At 39.8% G+C, this 19,843-nt stretch overlaps 1 protein-coding gene across 1 annotated transcript in view; it reads right to left on the bottom strand.

Moving 5' to 3' along the window:
* Window positions 1-5,457: 5,457 nt before the first annotated feature.
* Window positions 5,458-19,843, bottom strand: part of LHFPL6 (LHFPL tetraspan subfamily member 6) — a 137,110-nt gene continuing 122,724 nt past the window's right edge. Inside the window, exon 3 of the mRNA XM_026053316.1 lies at window positions 5,458-5,854. Within this exon, the coding sequence (XP_025909101.1) occupies window positions 5,736-5,854 (119 nt within the window). The 3' untranslated portion in view covers window positions 5,458-5,735. The remainder of the gene's footprint in view (window positions 5,855-19,843) is intronic.

Raw genomic sequence — 19,843 nt, 5'->3', positions numbered from 1 at the left:
AAATACCAAATATTTATGGTATTTATATTATATTGGTATTTATACCAAATATTTATTTTATTCATTAAATCCATGGCTGAGGTAAGCCAGTGGGTTTTTTGTTGTTTTTGTTTTGTTTTTTTCTTTTTTCCAGTTGGTTCCTATGGTAGCTAGAACAGAATCATGAAGTTTGGTCCAAATCCATTGAAGTGCCTGGAATTCTTTACAGAAAACAGAGTACCCATATAACAGTGTGCTTTCAATTTAGCAGCTACTAGGCTTTCAAAAGTCAGGCTTACATAAAACAGTCACCCCAGTCACATCTGTCTGTGGTTTTGGGAACAGGATAAAATTATTGAATTCAGGAGTAGAGGAATGTGTAGAAAACCACCCAATCAGGGATCTTTTGTAGGAAGTTGCCTTATATTACTTCATAAAGCATTTAGTTCTTTAGTGTCTAGTTGAAGCAAAAGTATTTTGCAGCATGACTCTGTTTGCTTAGTCCAATAGTCTAATATTCTCAAGTATATTTAAATACTGTTTTTATTGTACAGCGTGAATATGGTCAAAACTATCGGTACCTCTTGGAGAATTAAAAGAAGAGGAAGACATTCATGAAGGAATGTCATGAAGGATATAGAGAGGCTGCATGGAGTTTTCAAAAGCACTTTCATAAACAAGGAAGACATAATTGGGGATGTGCATGTTGGGGGCAGCCTTGGCTCAGTGGGGAATCTTTTCAGTGTGCATAAAGATCCAACAGGGGAAGGAGTAAAGATAGAAGCAGACTCTTTTCTTAGGGGATGGCAAGGGCTAGTGAGAGGCAGTGGGTATAAACCAAAATGCAGGAAACTGATCACAAAGAACTGTCTGAACACTGCTGTGAGGGTGGTTCAACACTGCAACAGGTTACTTGGAGAGAAATTGTGGAATCTCCATTGTTGGAGATATTCAAATGCCATCTGGACAAACACTGAGCAACCTGCTCCAGGTGACCTTGCTTGAGTAGGAGGTGTGGACCAGACATCTCCAGAAGTCCTTTCCGAACTCAACTATCCTGTGATTCTCAGGAAGCTTAAAGCACAGTAACATAGTTCATCTGCTCATAGACAACTGAGAAAACGGACAGAAATGAGCTGTGCACTGGTGATTTAGATACGCATAATGAAATTGTGTTATATTCTCTTTACAAATTACCCTCTTCCTTGTGATGACTTATTTTAAGATGGCCACCATGATGAATGGAATATTCCTAACATATTGTTATTTCTTGGTACCAGTATATAAGGCCAAATGTCCTTATAAATTTAAGTAACCATTTTATTTCTTGGTGAAGATCATCAGAAAATGCCATCATTCTCTGGAGGTCTTCAAAACCCGCCTGGATGCCACCCTGTGCCACATGCTCTAGGTGTGCCTGCTTGAGCAGGAAGGTTGGACTAGATGATCTGTAGAGGTCCCTTCCAACCTTAAATATTCTGAAATATTCTGAAATATTCTGAAATCTATTTAAGTTAACCTAATAACCCTTCCCAACACTGAGAGAAATGAACTTCAACCTGTATTTCAAAGTTTTCCTTATTTTCTCTGATCCATCTTTATTTAAGTAATAACAAGAATACTTAGAAAGAATGTTTAGAAAGCATATATTTAGAATCATTTCCGCTTAAGGGATTTCATTAAAATGTCATTTTAAAGAAAAGGCATATCTAATTTCATCATTGTCTCTCTGAAAGGTTAAGTATATAGGGCAGAATTAATGCTTATGTTGATGTACAGATTATCTGCCTTGCTATTCAGTTTGATATTTTTTCACAGACTACTTCAAACTTTAGAATGACAGATAAATTGTAGTTGTAAATGATTTCTGAAATCTTTATCAGAAAAGAGAAATACAGAAATTAAACTATTCTCCACATGAAAGCAGTGGAACAAGTTGCACAGTTTTCTGTTCTTGAAGGCTTTCAAGACCCAACTCTGTAAAGTCCTGAGTAAGTTGGTCTGAGCTCATAACTCACACTTGCTTGGTGAAGAAGGTTGGGGTAGAGACATCTAGAGGTCACTTCCAAATTGAATTAACCTCTGTTCCTAATTTTTGATAATACTCATTTCTGTATAGTAGTTATATTGGTTGGAGGTGATCTATGAAACTTGCTGCTCAGAGTATTTTTGGAAGCAGATCTATAATATCCACATTGCCGGTGACCTCCAGAACACAATATAAAAGGCAACCTGACATACATTACAGGGACTATGTGAATGTACGTTGCTTACACAATTACTGACAGTGAAGAAAATAAACTCAGAGAAATGTAGAGACTGTGGAACAATTGCAACAGAAAGTTATGGAGACACAGACATCCAGGTTTGTGAAAGCAGACCAGAAGAACATGGCTCCTGTGGCATGGCAAACTGAAGAATTATGCAGAAAAGACTATTGTAATAATATAGCAAGGGTTAGTTGCTAAAGAGGTAGGAGAGCTATTGAGGCTAAGAATAAAGACAGAATCAGAAAAAGCAGGTATGAACCACATAAAACCTTAGGCTGGAATATATAACGTACCTAACCTCCAAAACAATGAGATTTTGGAACAAACTTCCCAATGTAGTTCTAGGGAAAAAAAAATACTAGCTTTAATATTGGGCTTGGTGAATTTATGAACAGGATTATGTGACATGATTGCCAATAATGGCAGGAACAGAATTCAGTGAAGCCAAGTTTACATCTTGCATTTTGACAAATAAAAGGCCAAGCTCCTCATCTTCAAGAATAAACAAATGGTAAATTAAGCAGAGTAAATATTGTAAATATTTCATTGACAATTTAAACAGTGAAACTGAAAGCAGTCATTTGTCCACCTTGAAGTTATTAGTTTGTAGCTGTGAAGCCAGAGAAATGTGATAATAAATGGCATGTATATTCTAGTGCAAATGGGTATCATAACCAAAATGCACAAATATGGACAAGCCTAATTAAGCTGTGATTGGTTTATTCATATCACAGCAGCTGAAAGCTATATGATAACCAGCTACAGAGCAGGTGCAGGGTATATCATTCACTTGATTATTCAAAATTGCTGTTTTATTCAATTTCCAAATAACAAGAAAAGATTATAAACAAATTCAGAGGAAGTCAGTCATACAGTAATTATATTGCATTGTAATATGAAGCTAATTTTCTTCATGAAGTAATTGATATCTCAGTTTTGTCATGATAAGTCAAACCAGAATCTGAGCACAGGAAGAACTAAAAAACGTCAAAATATTCTCTATGATGTGCATGGACAAAGATATAAGCTAAATTTAGAAAAACAACACATTTTTTATAGTCAACTCTTTGAAACTTTGAATAGCAAACTGCAGTTTCAGTAAAAGGACTACTGCAGCACAGTGTGTAAAGGCATCATTTTTTCACTGCGATACCTGTCAGAAATTTTACTGGATCTAGGGGTACTGCAGCTAAAGTTGTATTTATTTCTTGTTTGGTTTTAATAAAACTGAAATCCACAGCTCTAAAGGGCAAAATCGTACTTAATATGAGGTTATGCAAAATGCTACTGGCATCCACTAGCAGATTTGAAATATGGACCCAAGCTTTTACAAGGAAGGAAATGCCTAGAAAACCTGGAAACATGAAAGGAAGACCAAAGGAAGAGCAATGTGCACAATTACTGTTGGTGCCACTGGAAGAGGTGTGCAAGGAGGCAGGCAGGTCAGTGGGCTGCCCTGTGTCTCCACAGCATAGTTGATGTGGTTCTCAGCAGAAGTGCGGTCAGACATGATATAGCTATTATGGGCTAATCTGGGAAGGCTACGTTACAATTTTATTTTCACCACATAACACCATAAATTGGATAAATACTGCCTGGCCTATAATGAAACTTAACAAAATCCAGTTCAGCAACATCAGAATTGATCACTGTAAACTAACATTGCTCTTTCCATGCACCCACACCTCAGAAAACCTATCCAATGTAATGCAGCTGTATGATTTCAGCAGTTAAAACAGCTGTAGGCATTAATAACCAATAAAATCACAGCTAGAACACACTGAAGATTAGAAAGACACGATGACAGAAACATACTGGGAAAATGCATTTGAAAGGAAATAATATTAGTCATTGAAAGGATTAGAAGCTCCTTCCAAATTCCGAAGGCTAAAGGTTACACTGTTTCTCTTAAAATTAATTCTTCAAGTTTTGCATGAAGAATGCCAGTTCTCCTTGGGAAAGGAATAGCTCTTAGTAGGCATTTGATCAGTGTAGATACTATTAAGTAATAGTATTATTAAGAAATTATTAAGAAATAGTATTAAGATTATTAACAATAAGATGATGATTAAGAAATAGTACTATTAAGAAAGTACTGGCTTGTTCCAGTTGCTAAAACAGAGATATCCAGTGTCCTGTGAGATGCTGAGTCTGCAGCTGTCAGTGCAGAATGAGGCTGGTCTACCAGAACTCCTGCATTATACCTACCAGTTTCAGACAAAAGTGTAGCATACATCAGGTCGTCCCAAGTGGCCACAGAACTCTGTGCTCTGGCGAAATAACTGAAGCCTAAAGTATGTGTTTTAGAGAGAGAAAGGACACAGCATGGTTATCAAAGTCATGATTACTTCTGTGGATTACTTTAAATGGGGATCTGAGGGAGAAAGGAACTTCTTTGCGTAGCGACACTGCCCCGCATTGCAAGTATTGATCAAGGAAAAATTTATTTACAGAGATTTTCAAATACAAACATAAAATAGCACATTTATATATACTTTTTTGTTTTTTTACAAAAAATGAATATTGAAATTATAAACATGGTACAGCACAATACGACATCAATGAGCTAAACATAACAGCAACAAAATCTATGTCTGGAAGAAGTAAGTTTCCTGTTAGTCTTACATAACCAACAGAGTTCTACAGTACCATAAGTGGAATTTTCAATGGACAGAAAAGTGCCCATTTACTGCACTTCCTTAAAGTACTATAGGCAAAGGCTACATACGCCAAGTAATTATGTTGCATTTTTGTAATAATGCGGATAATACAGAGGCTTAATAAAATTTCTATAGGACTGAATAAGCAGTGGCTAAATGTCTGGGGAGAAAAGTGTGTAGAGAATATACAAAATACTGATCAAGTGGCTTATTGGTCCTTGTATTAAGTTTAACGTATTGGTTAAAAAGTGTCGTAACACTGAATCTTAAACCACCAGAAAGGAATATTAAAAAAAAAAAAAAGAAAAGAAGGAAAATAAAAGGAAAAAGAAAAGAAAGAATCGCACCGAGAAGTTTCCTCTCTGCTTGTTTTGTGCCATGGTCAACAACCGTGTGTGTGCATGTGTGTGCATACATATGCATGCATGTGCACATGTCATGCATGCATATGTATATATGTATATGCATGTGCATGCGTGTGCATGCGTGTTAATTCACATGCGCATGTGTGTGTGTGCTTCCAGGAGTGTTGTGCCCAAGGCATCACAGGGAGCTGCCCTGGCCCTCCAGCACTGCCTTGTTCCCAACCTATGGAGTACTGGGTGCAGGTGGATCTTCACGGTTCGACGAGCCAGGCTCCCCTGGTCCACACAGATGATGTTTTCCAGAGCCGGCCCTGGGAGGCCATGAGGAAAGGCCTGCCCGTGCCTGCCGCCCTCATTCTTCCCTCTGCCACCCGCATCCAGCGAAAGGAGCTGGGATGCTGCAAGTCTCATGTCCGTGGTGGTCGCGTGGCTCCAGGGCAGGCCCGATGGCACGGCTGCTCTCAGTACGGGTACTGCTTCTGCTTCTTGCCGGAGAAGCAGGCCAGCCAGGTGCAGATGAGCATGGCCGCTGCCGCCCCGCCACCGGTGCAGTAGTAGGCCCAGCCGATTTCACAGGTCCCTGCAACGAGACACCACGCAGCGTTAACCGGGAAGGGATCAAATCCAGGTCTCCATCTCCCTGCATCCACCCCCATAGCTCATGCAAGCAGGGAGGCCTGGCGAGCACCCTGTACCTGCCACGTGAGGAATTGCCCGGGGATGCCGCGGCAGGGCTGAGCTGGCAGATGGTGACAGGGTATTTGCCCAAGCAGATGGGCCCCCTTGGTGCCAGTTTGCCCCCAGCTGGGTAAAAAAGGGCTCCCTGCCCTTTCTCAGCCCCAGGATGATAGGAAACCTGCGGCACTTTCTACAGGATACAGGAGGCTGCAGCTATTTTCCACGCCATGTAGGCCAGACTGAGACCAGCACCATCTGCTGAAGGAAAAGCACAAGGGCAATAAACACAAGTGTATTTATTTATCTGTTTATTATTATTCCTAGTGTTTCCAAGGGCTCAAACTGGGAGGCTCCTCCTTATACTGATGCAGTAAAAAATATTCCTTTAAGTTTTCTGCCTGCTTGCAATTCATCCACCTCAGAAAAGGAAACACGTGGTGGGAGAAATTAGTTTGCCCAGTGTATTCTTTTTTTTCAAATTAGAGAAGCAAAACTGTTTAAATTGCTCCCCTTCACTTTCTATAATGGTTCATCAGACAAGCCTCCAAGCTCACTTGGTTGGCAAATTGCTGTTTTCAACACAGGGGAAAACTACACTTGACAGTTAAAGTAGAGGTTGCTGGCACTGAAAATATGCTGGTAGTGGAGCAGGAGGCCCCTCTGCCTGCCAAGTCCGGAGAAAGGCTGTAGGGCTGGTTTCCACAGCAGCTGCACTCAGAAGGTTTTTTTTTTTTTTTCTTAACTCTTCTCTCTCTCTTTTATTTTTCTTTTATTTTTCTTTTTTTTTTTTTTCTCCTTTTCTGCTCTCCAGGCACGTCTTGAGCACTTGTTTTGTTGTTCCTGCAGAGCACTCGGTGTTGCTGCACATAACTCAGGGCTGGGGCTTGCTTCCTTCACAAGCTGCTGGTGAATCAACTTCTATTGTTTCCGCACTGGGGCTTAAAATTGGACTCTGCTGTAAACTGCTAGCTGATGATATGGTCAGGATTCAGTTGCAAGGAACTCATTCACATCCCAATCACACAGGCATAATTTCTTACTGGCCCAAGCCAAAATTCCTTCTTTTATTACTTTACCCCACAAACAATCCCTGCATCCAAAACCTTATTGAAAGAAGGTAGGTTGATGGATAAGGAGATTTTCTTCTCACTAATCTCACCTCCAACAGTTCATATTGGCTGACCTGCATCAAAGTCCCTGACATGGGCTCCCACACCTTGCAACATACATTCAGGATGCACAGGTTCCTCCATCTGTGTGGTGGAGAAGCCCCTGTCCAAATAGCCACAAGATAAGGAGCTAGGGAAACTGTGTTTTCCAAGGAGACTCGTTTGGTCTGGCACCTATCATGGCACACCTTTATCCGCTGTACAGGGTCTCCATGACCCTGTGCGTTAGGTACAGATAGTAAATGGACCGTATGGCAGACATCTGCATCTGTTTGAACAGGATATGAAGTGGGGGGCTGACCAGGTCTTTGACTTTCTGTGAGGTGAAACAGAGGTTCCTGTGGCAAAGGAGCATGATGGTGGGGGACCAGCTGCATGGGGTCCACTATGGGAATGGAGTCCTCAAATCCAGCCTCTTTTATACCTGGACAGTAAGGTCTGGATGCAATGGTCACACAGAGCAGTGATGGGAAAAATATCAATATAGTAGTGCTATCTTGATTAAAATAATTTATAACAACAACAAAATTAGATGTTAATGCTGTGGAATTAAACACATTAAGCATTAATCTGTGCTATCCTGAATGGTTTAGCCTGACTTCCTCACCTCTACTGACCTGCTACCCCCGTATTGCCCCATCATTTGCAATCTACTTTCTTCTCTTTATAGTAGCAAAAGTGTGGAGTAGAGCAGGGCTGCTGCTCATCCCTGTATGCGTGTGTGTATGTAGGGGGTGATATCTGGGAAGGAAGATTCAACATGGGTTTGTGGGTCACAGAAAGAAAATATGTGAAGAAAAAGACTATATTTTGGAGCCTTTGAGAGAGAATGAGAGATTTACTTGCTGTAGTCTGGTTATGCTGTATAGTTTGACACCATACTTGGCTTTCTTGAAGACCATGCAATAAGTCTGTGTTTTTACTGAGAAAACCAGTAAAAAACACAGAGAGCAATGAAGCAACTGCAAATGTCCTGGATGCTGATTCTTGCACACCATCCCAGCTGTCTCAGGAGAGACCTGCCTATGGATCTTCCCTTCTCTTATCCCTACATACTTGCCAACAGCTTCAGCTGGAATTTTCAAAATGGAATTGGGGAATATAGAAGGGTTTCTAAATTCGACACTAAATTCTACACTAAATTGTATAATCAACCATTCTATGGAGGAGTTTCCTAAAGCATTTCTCGTGATAAGACTCCATCTAACAGTTCTTTTAATTGCTAAATATTCCTGAAACTATTAAATAATTGTGACAGATTGAAAAATTAAATCTTTCTCATCATGATGCTTACAGGTAGAAAAAAAAATGAAAACATATATTTTTTTCAAGTGTTTAAAGTGTTAGCAGTGTGCAAAACTCCTCAGCTGTAATGTAAGCTGGAGCAGAATAAAGGAGATGTGACCCCTCACACAGCGTGATTTCAACTTCTGTGCATTGGCAAGAGGAGGGGGAAAGAGTACACAAAATGCATATTAGGAAGAGAGAACTGCTAAATCACTGTCAGAGAAATGCAGTAGAAATTCCAATTGCATATTTAATCTTGGATGAGGAGAATCATGGTTATTTCTCCATACTGTGCTCCATTTACCCTAAGGATCACTGCCCTACTTAATGCTCTAAGGCATGGCAGGCAGTGTCTTGATCTAACAAATGCAGTAGAGCTTACACGTATAAGTTGGGTCAAGACGAACAAATGAAAGGACAGGAAAGTACTGGAGGATGGATGAAAGAGCACTGAGACTGACCTTAGAGCAATAATAACACAGAGATAAACTTGGTCATTATTTCCAGCCTGTCCCAGGAGCAGTGGGAGGCCTTGGATAAAATAGCTTATCTTTTCTTGAATGATGCTGAGCAGAGGAGCTATTGTGCTGAAGAAGAGCCTGTAACAGGGAGGATGGGTGAGGCCAAAGGCTTAACTATACTTTTTGTAAGTAAAGTCCTAAGTCCATAGCTAAGTAATGAAGCCTAGGAGACTCCATTTCAAATGTACCTGCTGAAATGAATGATTGACTACACTGGATAGCCACGTGTTAAACTGAAAAATACTATCCCTTTTATAATCCTGTATTGCACAAGGGAAAAAAACCCATCTGAGTTTATGTTTTTGCTCTGATGTTCTCTATTTTACTGCATGCATGAGCTATTCTAATCCACTACACCCTACAGAAAGATTGTTGGTTGTCAGTAATTGAGTAATTTAACTGCAGCTTAACCTGGAAAATGACTCCTGCTTCCCTTTGATATTAAACTCTCCATTTAAAAAGATGAAGCTTTCTAAAGATCAAAGATTACATATGATAAAATATAATGTCAAACCAAATAGAAATACACCTATAGAAAAGTTATGTGTCACAGAAAACAGACTTAGCTTTCTTGATTTATATTTTTACAAACAGAATAATGAATACCAAAGAAGAAGCCTTCTTCATGCTCAACTATAATCTCACTGAGGCATCAGTGGGAGTAGCATGCACTTGAAGTGAAACAAATGGGCTTTGCAGGACTGGTGCTTGAATTCAACTACTAAGTACAGCATTTTGCCTTCATGAAAACCATAATATCAAATATTAGAACTGCAGTTTACATCACTGCAGTTTGTCATATTTATTAATGTCAAAACACTAAAATGAAGAGGAAGACCATCCAATTAAATGTTATAGTTAAAACAATTAAGTGAAATCATGTCAAAACCCTGATCTCCAATACCGTGCACTAAAGCTGATACTTTTCTCAAAATGGGTAAAAGTGTGACAGTCCTCTGAGGGGCATGTAGATGTGAGCAAGAATGTGCAGATGTCCTTGGCCATAGGATCAGTTAGGTCTGGTTTCATGCCAAAATAATTTTCCCAACAGATGAAGAACCTTCTAGCTAATATAGATGATATACATCACAGCATTTTTTTTCTCTGCTCAGAACTCAGGCTGCTTTTTGCAAATCACTGTTTACCTGACAAGCCAGTATAGAAGGAGAAGCTGTGGTTTCAGCATTTTGTTAGTTTTGGTTCCCTGTTTTGTTTGGTAGAAGACAGCACTGAAGTTCTTGCCTTCTGGTTGCTTAGTGAAGCAGGACTGCCCAAGTCAACTCAGGTAAATTTGTAGATAGCCACTAAGACTTCTGTTTTCAGATGTGTTTTACTGGAATTGGCAGTAAGAGCGTCAGGATTAATTCTCAAATCACAGAACCACAGACCATACATCCATAGGACTAGATGGCCATTTTCTAACCAACTAAAAGCAAGAAAGAGTGGGAACTTACACACCTTTACTTGAGGAAAACGTACAAAGAACAAGTTGAATGAGGAGAATACTAAAAGAAGATACAGCAGAAAGAAGATCCATAGAATTTAAGAGAATATTTACTACAGCAAAAGAAGTCAAAGAATACAGAGCATGAGTTTTGCAGCGGTGGGTGGGCTTACTACAACACACTCACATGCCTGACTTCTAATGTGATATTCAAGGTCATGGGCTATGTAGCCCTCTAGCTCTTTCTGAAATATAAAGGCAAATGGGTAAGACAAATCTGGGTGAACTTTGGCAATAGAAACTCTATGGATAGTTGATCTTCTATGGAACACTGCCAGGATCCAGTTTCAGAAAGAGAATTATCATAGGATATTCATGATACCTTATAAAAATTTATCACATACAGTCATATAGTTCCTGGAAATAGCGTATAACATATTATTTTCATATAAAATAAGCAATAAATGACACATTAAAAAAAATCTAGTATATGGATTTGTCTTGGATGAAAACCTGCTAATTGCAAGACCTACTTTCTTAAATATTTGCACCTTACCTAATGTTAAGACTATCCTGGGCTTGCAGCCTAGAGAATTTGGCAGACTCTAATTATGTAACTTTAAGTAAAGCTAGTCTTCTCAGATGAAATTTGAGAATTACTTAGACTGAAGCGTAAAAACTATGTATCCTCAAAAATAAAAACTAAAATTCCTGCTTGCAAAGACCTCTGGAGAAACTCTAATTAACAGCTTCACATGAAAGTCCAGTACTACAGGAGAATGTGAGTTCATGCAATCAATCAGAGTGTTAGAAAAATAATCAGAGAATAAAGAGCATGATGGTAAAGAATATACAGGGATTTGGAGATATGAAAGCCACAAATTAAAGTAAGAGATAATCAGGTAATAAATAAGAAGGCATGATTATTTTGAAACACAGCCAAGTTAAATTAAAGAACTAAAGACTTTTCTTTTTCTTGACAGAATTACACAGTGAAAAACAGTCATATGAAATCAGCTACAAAAGCAGGGGAAAAAAGTTAAAACTTGGAATGCATCCAAAAAGGATTTAAGCAGATATGTGAGGAAAAGAAAGAGCACTATATAAAGTAATATTGCAGCTGAACAAATAGTCTAGGACAAAGTAAGGAGTTTGATGAAGATGGCCTCTTTCTCTTTGCTGTAGGGCTGTGATTTTTCTCAAGGCATTTATTTTCTTTTAAAGAAAGTGCACAGATCAAATTATTTTGCTTACTTATAGATACTGAAAGAAACTGTCTGAGTATCTGGTTTGTAATCAGATGTGGGCCTTTATTGTGGAGCAAAGGAGGATAAACTAACTCAGCCTGACAACTACAATATTCACATTCCCAAGAGCAAATAGCTTGGGTCCTCTAACAAGGAGCTCTCCCAACTCTTTTGAAGAGATCAACTGAGATTTAACTCAAATCAACTCATTTCAAGAAATGAAATTAATGTCACCTCTCTTTAGATATACACAGTGCAGAGATCCAGACTGAACCAGTGCCCCAAACTTCCTTTCTTCTCCTCTCTTCCCTTCTCTTCCCTTCCCTCTTCCTTTCCCCTCCCTCCTCCTTCTCCTCTCCTCTCCTCTCCTCTCCTCTCCTCTCCTCTCCTCTCCTCTCCTCTCCCCTTCCCTTTTTTCTTTTTCTTCCTTTTCCTTTTCCTTTTCCTTTTCCTTTTCCTTTTCCTTTTCCTTTTCCTTTTCNCTTTTCCTTTTCCTTTTCCTTTTCCTTTTCCTTTTCCTTTTCCTTTTCCTTTTCCTTTTCCTTTTCCTTTTCCTTTTCCTTTTCCTTTTCCTTTTTCTTTTTCTCCCCAAACTCCTTCTAGAGACAACAGGGATATAAGTCATTTACTGAGGATGGCTCACTTCACCTTAGGGTCCATGTCTAAAGTATAGCATGTGTACTCTGCTTTAGCAGCACCTATTCTTCTCCATTTACTTCTGAAGGGATTCTAATTAACAATCTAGGCACCCTGCTAAAATACCAAAGAGCAGATGCACCTGCTCACAGGTGGTTTGACTCCCCTTCTGGATGTCCCTCCTTTTCCCCATTGACTATAGAGGGTCCTTGCATGATTATGGTCTCAGTGGTGGCCATTGATAGGACAAGGGGTAATGGGTACAAGCTGAAACTCAGGCAGTTCCATCTCCATGTGAAGAGGAACTTCTTCCCTGTGAGGGTGACAGAGCCCTGGAACAGGCTGCTCAGGGAGGCTGTGGAGTCTCCTTCTCTGGAGATCTTCCAAACACGCCTGGATGCCGCCCTGTGCCCCGTGCTCTGGGTGACCCTGCTGGGGACTAGATGATCTCTAGTGGTCCCTTCCAACCCCAACCATTCTATGATTCTGTGATTATGCCTAAATGTGGCATCAAAGTGCCTTAAGTTAGACTGAGCATACATTGCTTTTGGTATCTTCACTAAAGTCCTGCAAACAATTAAAAATGGAAGGTTTCTAGGATGCATTGAAAGGGAAGTGTTTCATCAAGAACATCACTTCCTTTACTAGTGCATAGGCTGAGTCATTCGTTTATCTGAAAACCCAGCAGCTGCAGCTCAGGTCTGCTCATAGAAATTCTCCTGCACCAAGCAAGAAAGCAGAGGGAGGAACACCAAAACCGGTGAAAACTCTGAGCAATGTTTGCAGAGAACGTGTGAACAAAAAAAAAAAAAAAAAAAAAAAAAAGTTTTGTCAGATAGGTTGTTCAGAACAAAATCACACAACTTTAAAACCCTTTCTTTTTAACAGGATTCTAATAAGTTGTCCTGCTTTCAAAATCCTTTTCTTCATAGTTTTGGCAATGTATGTCAACACTCAGCCAGATGCTGAAATGATGCCACCTAAGGCAAATGAACTAGTTGACAAAGCTTTTTTTTGTATTCTCTGCTTTTTGTTGGGTTTTTATGTTGTTACTTTAATGACTGCACTGTTTGCTTTCAAAGATCATTTACTCTAATATTTCTACAGAAAAAAAAAAGTAATTATCAAGTCAGCAGCCCTCTTTAAGAGATTTCAAACCCTTTAAAAGTGACAGAGGGGAACCTTAGTAATAATGATCTGAGGAAACAAATACACCTCAGCAGAGAAGCTTCTAAGAGCTTTTGACGATTCAGCTGAACCATTTAGTCCAGTATGGGAACCAGCTTCTTAAGTTGCTCTCCAAACAGCAACTGTGCTCAGGAGAGCCCTTAAAGCATGGTTCAAAGAAGGGCAACCATGGAGGACCATCCAAGGTGCATTTCTGGAACCATCTGCTTTGGCTTGTGCTGCAAACTGGCCCAAAACACGGGGATATCTCTGTGTGTGACTGCTAGCAATGGAGCATAACAGGCGGACAGCAGGAAACAAGGAGACAGGATCCAAGATGACTTGTGGTAAAATAGGGCAGGACACTGTTCCCTGCCTCAAAGGGACTCTCACAATTCCGCTAACTCAAACGAGTGCAGAATACATTTCAGGGCTTTGCTGTTTTCAAAGATACATCAACTCCTCAGTGCTTGCAAGAATAAACTCACTTTGGTGACAAAACACATTGGCTAACCCAGCATGACTTGTTTTTTCTGTCACACAAGGTTGAATGATGAAGACCACAGCATTTATAGCTCATCAAAACACAGGGGGTACTTCAAAACATAGGGTACTTCATGAAGGGAGCTCTCACAAAATTCAATTTTAAGCTTTTAGTTTGGGAACAAAAAAAGAAAGTCAAATCCATTCACATTAAGTCCTTGGCTATTCTGGGGAAAAAAAGGGAAAAAAAGAGAAATTTGGCACAGTGTTAGAGTACCAAGCCCCCTCCATTACATTTCTCACATATAAGATAAACCAATGTCTTGAGTTTAGATGCCTCCATAAGCCCCAGACAGTAAGTAGCTGCACTTAGATGTATCTCAGGCTGAGTCCTCATCAGCCACACTGATCAGCCTCTCCATATTCCAGCCAATAAAGGCAAACCATGTTCAGCAGCAGCTCCTGTGAGCCAGGGGGGTTGGAAGCAAGTCCCTTCCCATTCAGCTCTCCCTGCTTTGCTGCAGCTCAGCGCTTCTGCACTGGTCCCTGCTCACGAGCACAAGTGCCCAGCAGCACAGGGCTGTACCCTGCGTGCCCAGATGGTCTGCCAGCTCGGCACGCTGTGGGAGCAGGGCGCAGGCGGATGCGTAGGGCATGGCCTGCCAACAGCCACCCCTGAAGTGCTGGAAGCTGTTGCTGCCAGATCTGTGATTTTCACTGCCTTTATTAGCAGTGAATTTATAAAGCCTCATGAAACTCAGAGATGAGCTCTGGAGGCAGATACGCACAGCAAACACCAAGTCATGCTTAGGGACGCTCTTTAGCACAAATGATCACCCAGCGGAAAGAAATAGATCCGAGGTAGGAAATATACAACATGAAAAGTAGTTTCTCACAAAAAGGAGAAAAAATATCTGGAGGATTAAGCACCCAGGCTGAGCTCCAGCTGCCCAAACACAGTATATTTACCCAAAAGGAAGTCACCATTTTTTTCCTATGTAGTTTAATTTTGAAATTGGATATCAACTTCAATTTGGGGTCCTTGTTTTCTCAGGTTAATAAAGTAGGTAATTAATAGCAATTCATACAACTAGTGACTTGGGAGTGGCAGCTGGAGGCCAGATGAGATTTCCTAAGGCACATAAAATGATATGAGACATTATATTTTAACAAATGAATCCCACCTGCAATAACCACTTTGCTGTGCAGACTCTTAGGTATTGGTCTTACATTACTATTTCTTAGGAAATTCACTTTGGCAAGATAAGCTGAACATGCTGCATCCTCCCCAGGAATTTATGTGGAACTGAGCTGCCTCCTCATCCATCACAACAGAGTCTCACTGCTTCCCTAGGCCAGAGTACCTCTGAGCACTGAAAAGCTCAGTAGCCTCTGTCTGTGTGTCTGGTGAAATCTACGGCCAAAAATTGAGTCCTTTATTGGTTTTAGTCATTCAAAACCAGCTCCAGCTTGTGCACATACATGTACACTCACATCTTCCTTAAAAAGAAAGTCAGTTGTGAAGAAGCTGTCTTAGAAGCTGTCTTCATGAAGTTAAGGTTGTGCAAAATGTGGGTGTTGTTGCAACTGTTTGGTGAAGCCTTCAATGTAAAGCAGACTCCCTCTGATTCTTAAAATGTCCTTCTAAGAATTTTGGGTTTTGGCTGTTATTATTGTGGCTGTTATTCTTGTGCAGTGTGTTTAAAAAATGAAAACAAAACGGGATATTAGTGCTTCTAGCTTGGCAAAACTATAAGTGCATTATATGATATTCTATAAAGCTACTTTCTATTGGGAAATTGCTTGCTAATTCCTTTTGCAGGCCATATTATTCTGCAGATCTGATTTACCTTCCCTTCTTTCAGTCAGCAGCTCTGTACTGCTGAGCCTAACTTGCCATGTTAGCGCTGTCCTGAATGGGCCTGTGGGCAATTCCAGGGTATAAATAATGCAGTGTAACTGTAACAGCTTGTGCTGTGACAAGCAATTAAGATGATTTTGATCATTTCACAGATATCTGGTAAAAGAGTAAGGCAGTTTCCTAGCACATGAGCTGCTAGTTTATGGCTCTAGTCTGTACCTCAGACATTATCCTATTGCCAAACACCACTTAGATGAAGAAACTTTGACTTGGCTGCCAAGCTTTCAAACATTAACATCTCTTTTATATCCACCCTAGTCATTTAAACTGCCCTTTTTCTAGAAGTTACCACCCCAAAAGCAGAGGCAGAAGACTCCAGTCCACACCTGCTGCTTTGGTGGGAATTCAGTTCCATCAGTGACTTAAGCTGTGATGCCACAATATTTCTGCCCACTCTATGGGGCAGAAAGGATGCCCAAGCAGAGAGGCAAGACCAAGAGTGAAGAACACCATGGATTTAACACACCCCAACAAGATTCACCACAGCTTAAAGCCCTAATCAGGCCTGTCAAAGCCGTAATCAATGCTTTTTTTTTTTTTTTTTCTCCCCATGATGACAATAACGGTTTACTAGAGATGAGTAGCTGGCCAACCTCTCTACACATGGGCTGTTGACTTATAGAGGTTACTCACCATCCTCATTACCCAAACAGCTGGTCTATTGAGCATGATTTTATCAGCAATTTGGATTGTCCTTGGCAGGAGATCTTCAACTGAAGAATGACTCAATATTTTTGAAGATTGAATTATACAAATGATTTCATTTGATTGAAAAAATACCCAACAATTAAATAGATTAAGGTTTAAGGAAACAATTTAGACTTAGTTTACTTAAAAAAACCAAACAAACCAAAAAAAAAAAAAAAACAAAACGCAGTTTTAAAGAAATCAGCAAACTACTGGGCATAGAAAGAATTTAGCTCAGTGAGGTTTTTTTTTAATAGTTTGGGTCTTTTTTCTTTTTTTTTCTTTTTTTTTTTTCTTTTTTTTTTAGGAAAAGAACACCCAAATCCTCTTACATGTAAATTAAAAGCATGATTACTTTTCCTGCAGCTTTATTAAATATTGCTTTGGAATGTACATGTAGAATTGTGAGGGTAGGGAAGTGTTTTCTCTTCAGAATGTGGACTATCTCAGCAGTTATTTGGAGAGCCTATTATTCTGAAGCCTTTGTCAGAGTGCCTGCATACATGGAAATGCATTTCTTATCTAGCAAAGCCCCTACGGATTAGGATTTTTATGGGTTTATAACATTGCTATTTAATTTTTCTATCTAATTATGAGAAGGTTTCAGGGTTTTTCTGTCTTGTTTCGTTAAAGCCATTTTCACTTAATTGCTAATTCTGGAATATTTCTGGTTAACATAAGCACTCTACAATGCAAAATTCAGCTGCTTCGCCAGTTAGTTTTCACAGTCCCTCCTCTGTAACCACCCTTTGTCTTTCTCATCCTCCAGTAATGTTGATCCAGCTCCTGGTTTCTCTCTTCTACATCCATCCTCAACATTTTCTTTTCCCTCATCCATTGCAGATGCAGGACAAGTCTCACCTATCACTGAATCCCACCTTTTCTGGCCCTGTGATCAAAATTGGCTTACTTGGAACCTCTTTTCCTAATGACATATACATGTTCCCCAGGCCAGAAGAGCATCTCTGGCATCCCTAAGGAGGATGCAGAGTGCTGTCCTGTTCAGCATCCCTATGAAAGCCCTCTCCTCTGGGAGTAACTGAATGGGCTGGGAATGAGGCTTATAACCCCATTCTATCTATTACACACAGAAGCAGGAAGCTTCTGTGGAAGAAGAGGACCAGATTTCACTCTCCCACTGCCACCATTTCTCACATCAACAAACCAGCCCAGGGTTCATTGCAATGCAGCTTTTCTGAGGGTATATTTTGAATGCAGTGTGTACATGTGTGGTTCCTGGGGCGACTCTTTTCATAGACTTACGTATAGAAAGCAAAGCATTGCAGATTAATCGAATTATCTATTCAAATGTAAGCAATAATTATTTAAATTTGTCTTGAGACTTTGAGATTAAGTCTTTGAAACATCATTTTTGGCCTTTAGGCTATAGTGAGTAAACCAGTCTCTAATAATTGAGGAAAGAGAAAAGACTAGAGGGTTTGGTCTATCACTAACCAACAGTTATTTATCCAAAAATATCAGTCTAGCTATTAAACTGCCTTTGAAGAGTACCTGTTCTTTGCTGATGACCTTGGTAACTCAGCATCAACCAGGCACTGATATTAACTTAAAATCCAAACCAGTTATTTAAATTCACTACCAATATATGTGGAAAAGAGCTGTGTAGTTGATGAGTTATCTGGTGAAAATCACTACAGCAAATTTCTCTATAATGTGTTAATTAATGTGTGAACATAGCATTCTAACACACCAGTGAGAACAGCACTCCAGTCAAGTCTAGGCATGCATTAATACATGCTCAGAATACTCCTGATCCAGAATATATTGTAGGAACACAGAGCTTCACAGAATTAATATATGTCCCCTGTTCATGGTCCTCATGTGCAACTGAAAGAAAAAGTTGTCAGATAAAATATTCCACAGGAATTCCTTTACTGACTTCATTGGCAAAAATGATTGATGTTATGTAAATATCTGATTCATGAATCAAGATTCTGATGGCAAAGGTGGTCTCAAAGAATCTGGCCTCACTGTGTGCCCAATCATATTTATGGAATAATTGGGAATCTCATTGCTGTGGTCACCAAAGAGCTCAAACTGATGAAAAAAAAAAAAAGAAGAAATCAAGAAAGAAGTCAAGAAATCAAGAAAAAGCTTATTTTGGCATTTTTTTTTTTCAGAGAAATAACCCAGAAAGGTGGCATTTCTCTTCACACTGGGGAGAGCAGAATACTAAGAAATGATTTGGCCTTTCAGGTAGGGATGCTGCCAAATGGGTTGATTAGGAACAAAACCAATCTTCTACGTAGGCTTGATTAGGAGCTCAGATGAACAGACTACTCCATAAAACACCTACTCTGTCATTTTTCCAAGTCCTTCTACTATATATTTGAGATACCTTTACTTAGAATTGGGAAACTTATTTCTGTGGCACTTCTACTAATGACTCTACATTACTACTCTCAGTTGCACTTTCTCCTTCCTTTTTTTTTTTTTTCCCCTCTAAGTAGTAGGAAGCTTATTTATGCCTCAGTGGAAGCAAATTTAATATTAATAGCACAGAAGATAATAGAATTCAGAATAACAAAAGTAAAGCTTCTAGAGGACATTACATAACTCCTGGTCAACCTGCTCAGTAGTGGCTGCCATTAACACCATCAGCAGTAGGGACAGAGATGAGTGTGGTTATTGGCACTGAGAATTTTAGGCCCTGTGCCAGAGCAAACATGCTTCAACACACACCAGGGGAGTAGTGTAAGGAAGGGTAACGTGGAGCATTTCTTCTAAAAGGTGTTTTTTTTCAATTTGATGCTATTTACTGTAGCTTTGCCATCAGTCCCAGTTCATCTGCAAATCCTCCCAAGAAGCATTTTGGAGACGGAGGGAAAACTCCTTGCTTTTTAGGAACCTGACAGGCATATCACTGAAAAATTAAAAAATAATGCAGTGAGTTTGTATTTAACCCTAGGAAACTATGTTTACCCAGTGTTTTTGACAATGGGATTACTACTAGCACCTGCTAGTAGTACCAGGAATCATGCACACCCAGATATTGTAAGGATTTCTAATGTTAACCATAACATTTAGTTTGTCGAAACTGAGAAGCTGTGTGTGTTGACATCTGGAAATTGGAGCTCAGCCTGTGGAGGGCCTTTATGCTCAATGTCTCCTGCTCCTTCACAGAGATTACAGATGCTACTCTTCCTCCAGCAGCAAAAGAACAGGGATGTTCTGAGTGCTTACAGGCCGAGGAATGAGCAGTTACACCAGTTCTTCTAGCTAAATCAGGACCTGGATGTGCTCTCAAATGCCAGACCCCGATCATCCATATTACCTAATGGTTAGCTCCTATATGGTCTCTTTTGGAC

Source organism: Nothoprocta perdicaria, unplaced genomic scaffold, assembly GCF_003342845.1.
Source record: "Nothoprocta perdicaria isolate Ctin4 unplaced genomic scaffold, notPer1 scaffold_98, whole genome shotgun sequence".
NCBI classification, from domain to species: domain Eukaryota; kingdom Metazoa; phylum Chordata; class Aves; order Tinamiformes; family Tinamidae; genus Nothoprocta; species Nothoprocta perdicaria.
The sequence above is the reverse complement of the archived record's forward strand: the minus strand, read 5'-3'. Positions and strand labels throughout refer to the sequence as shown.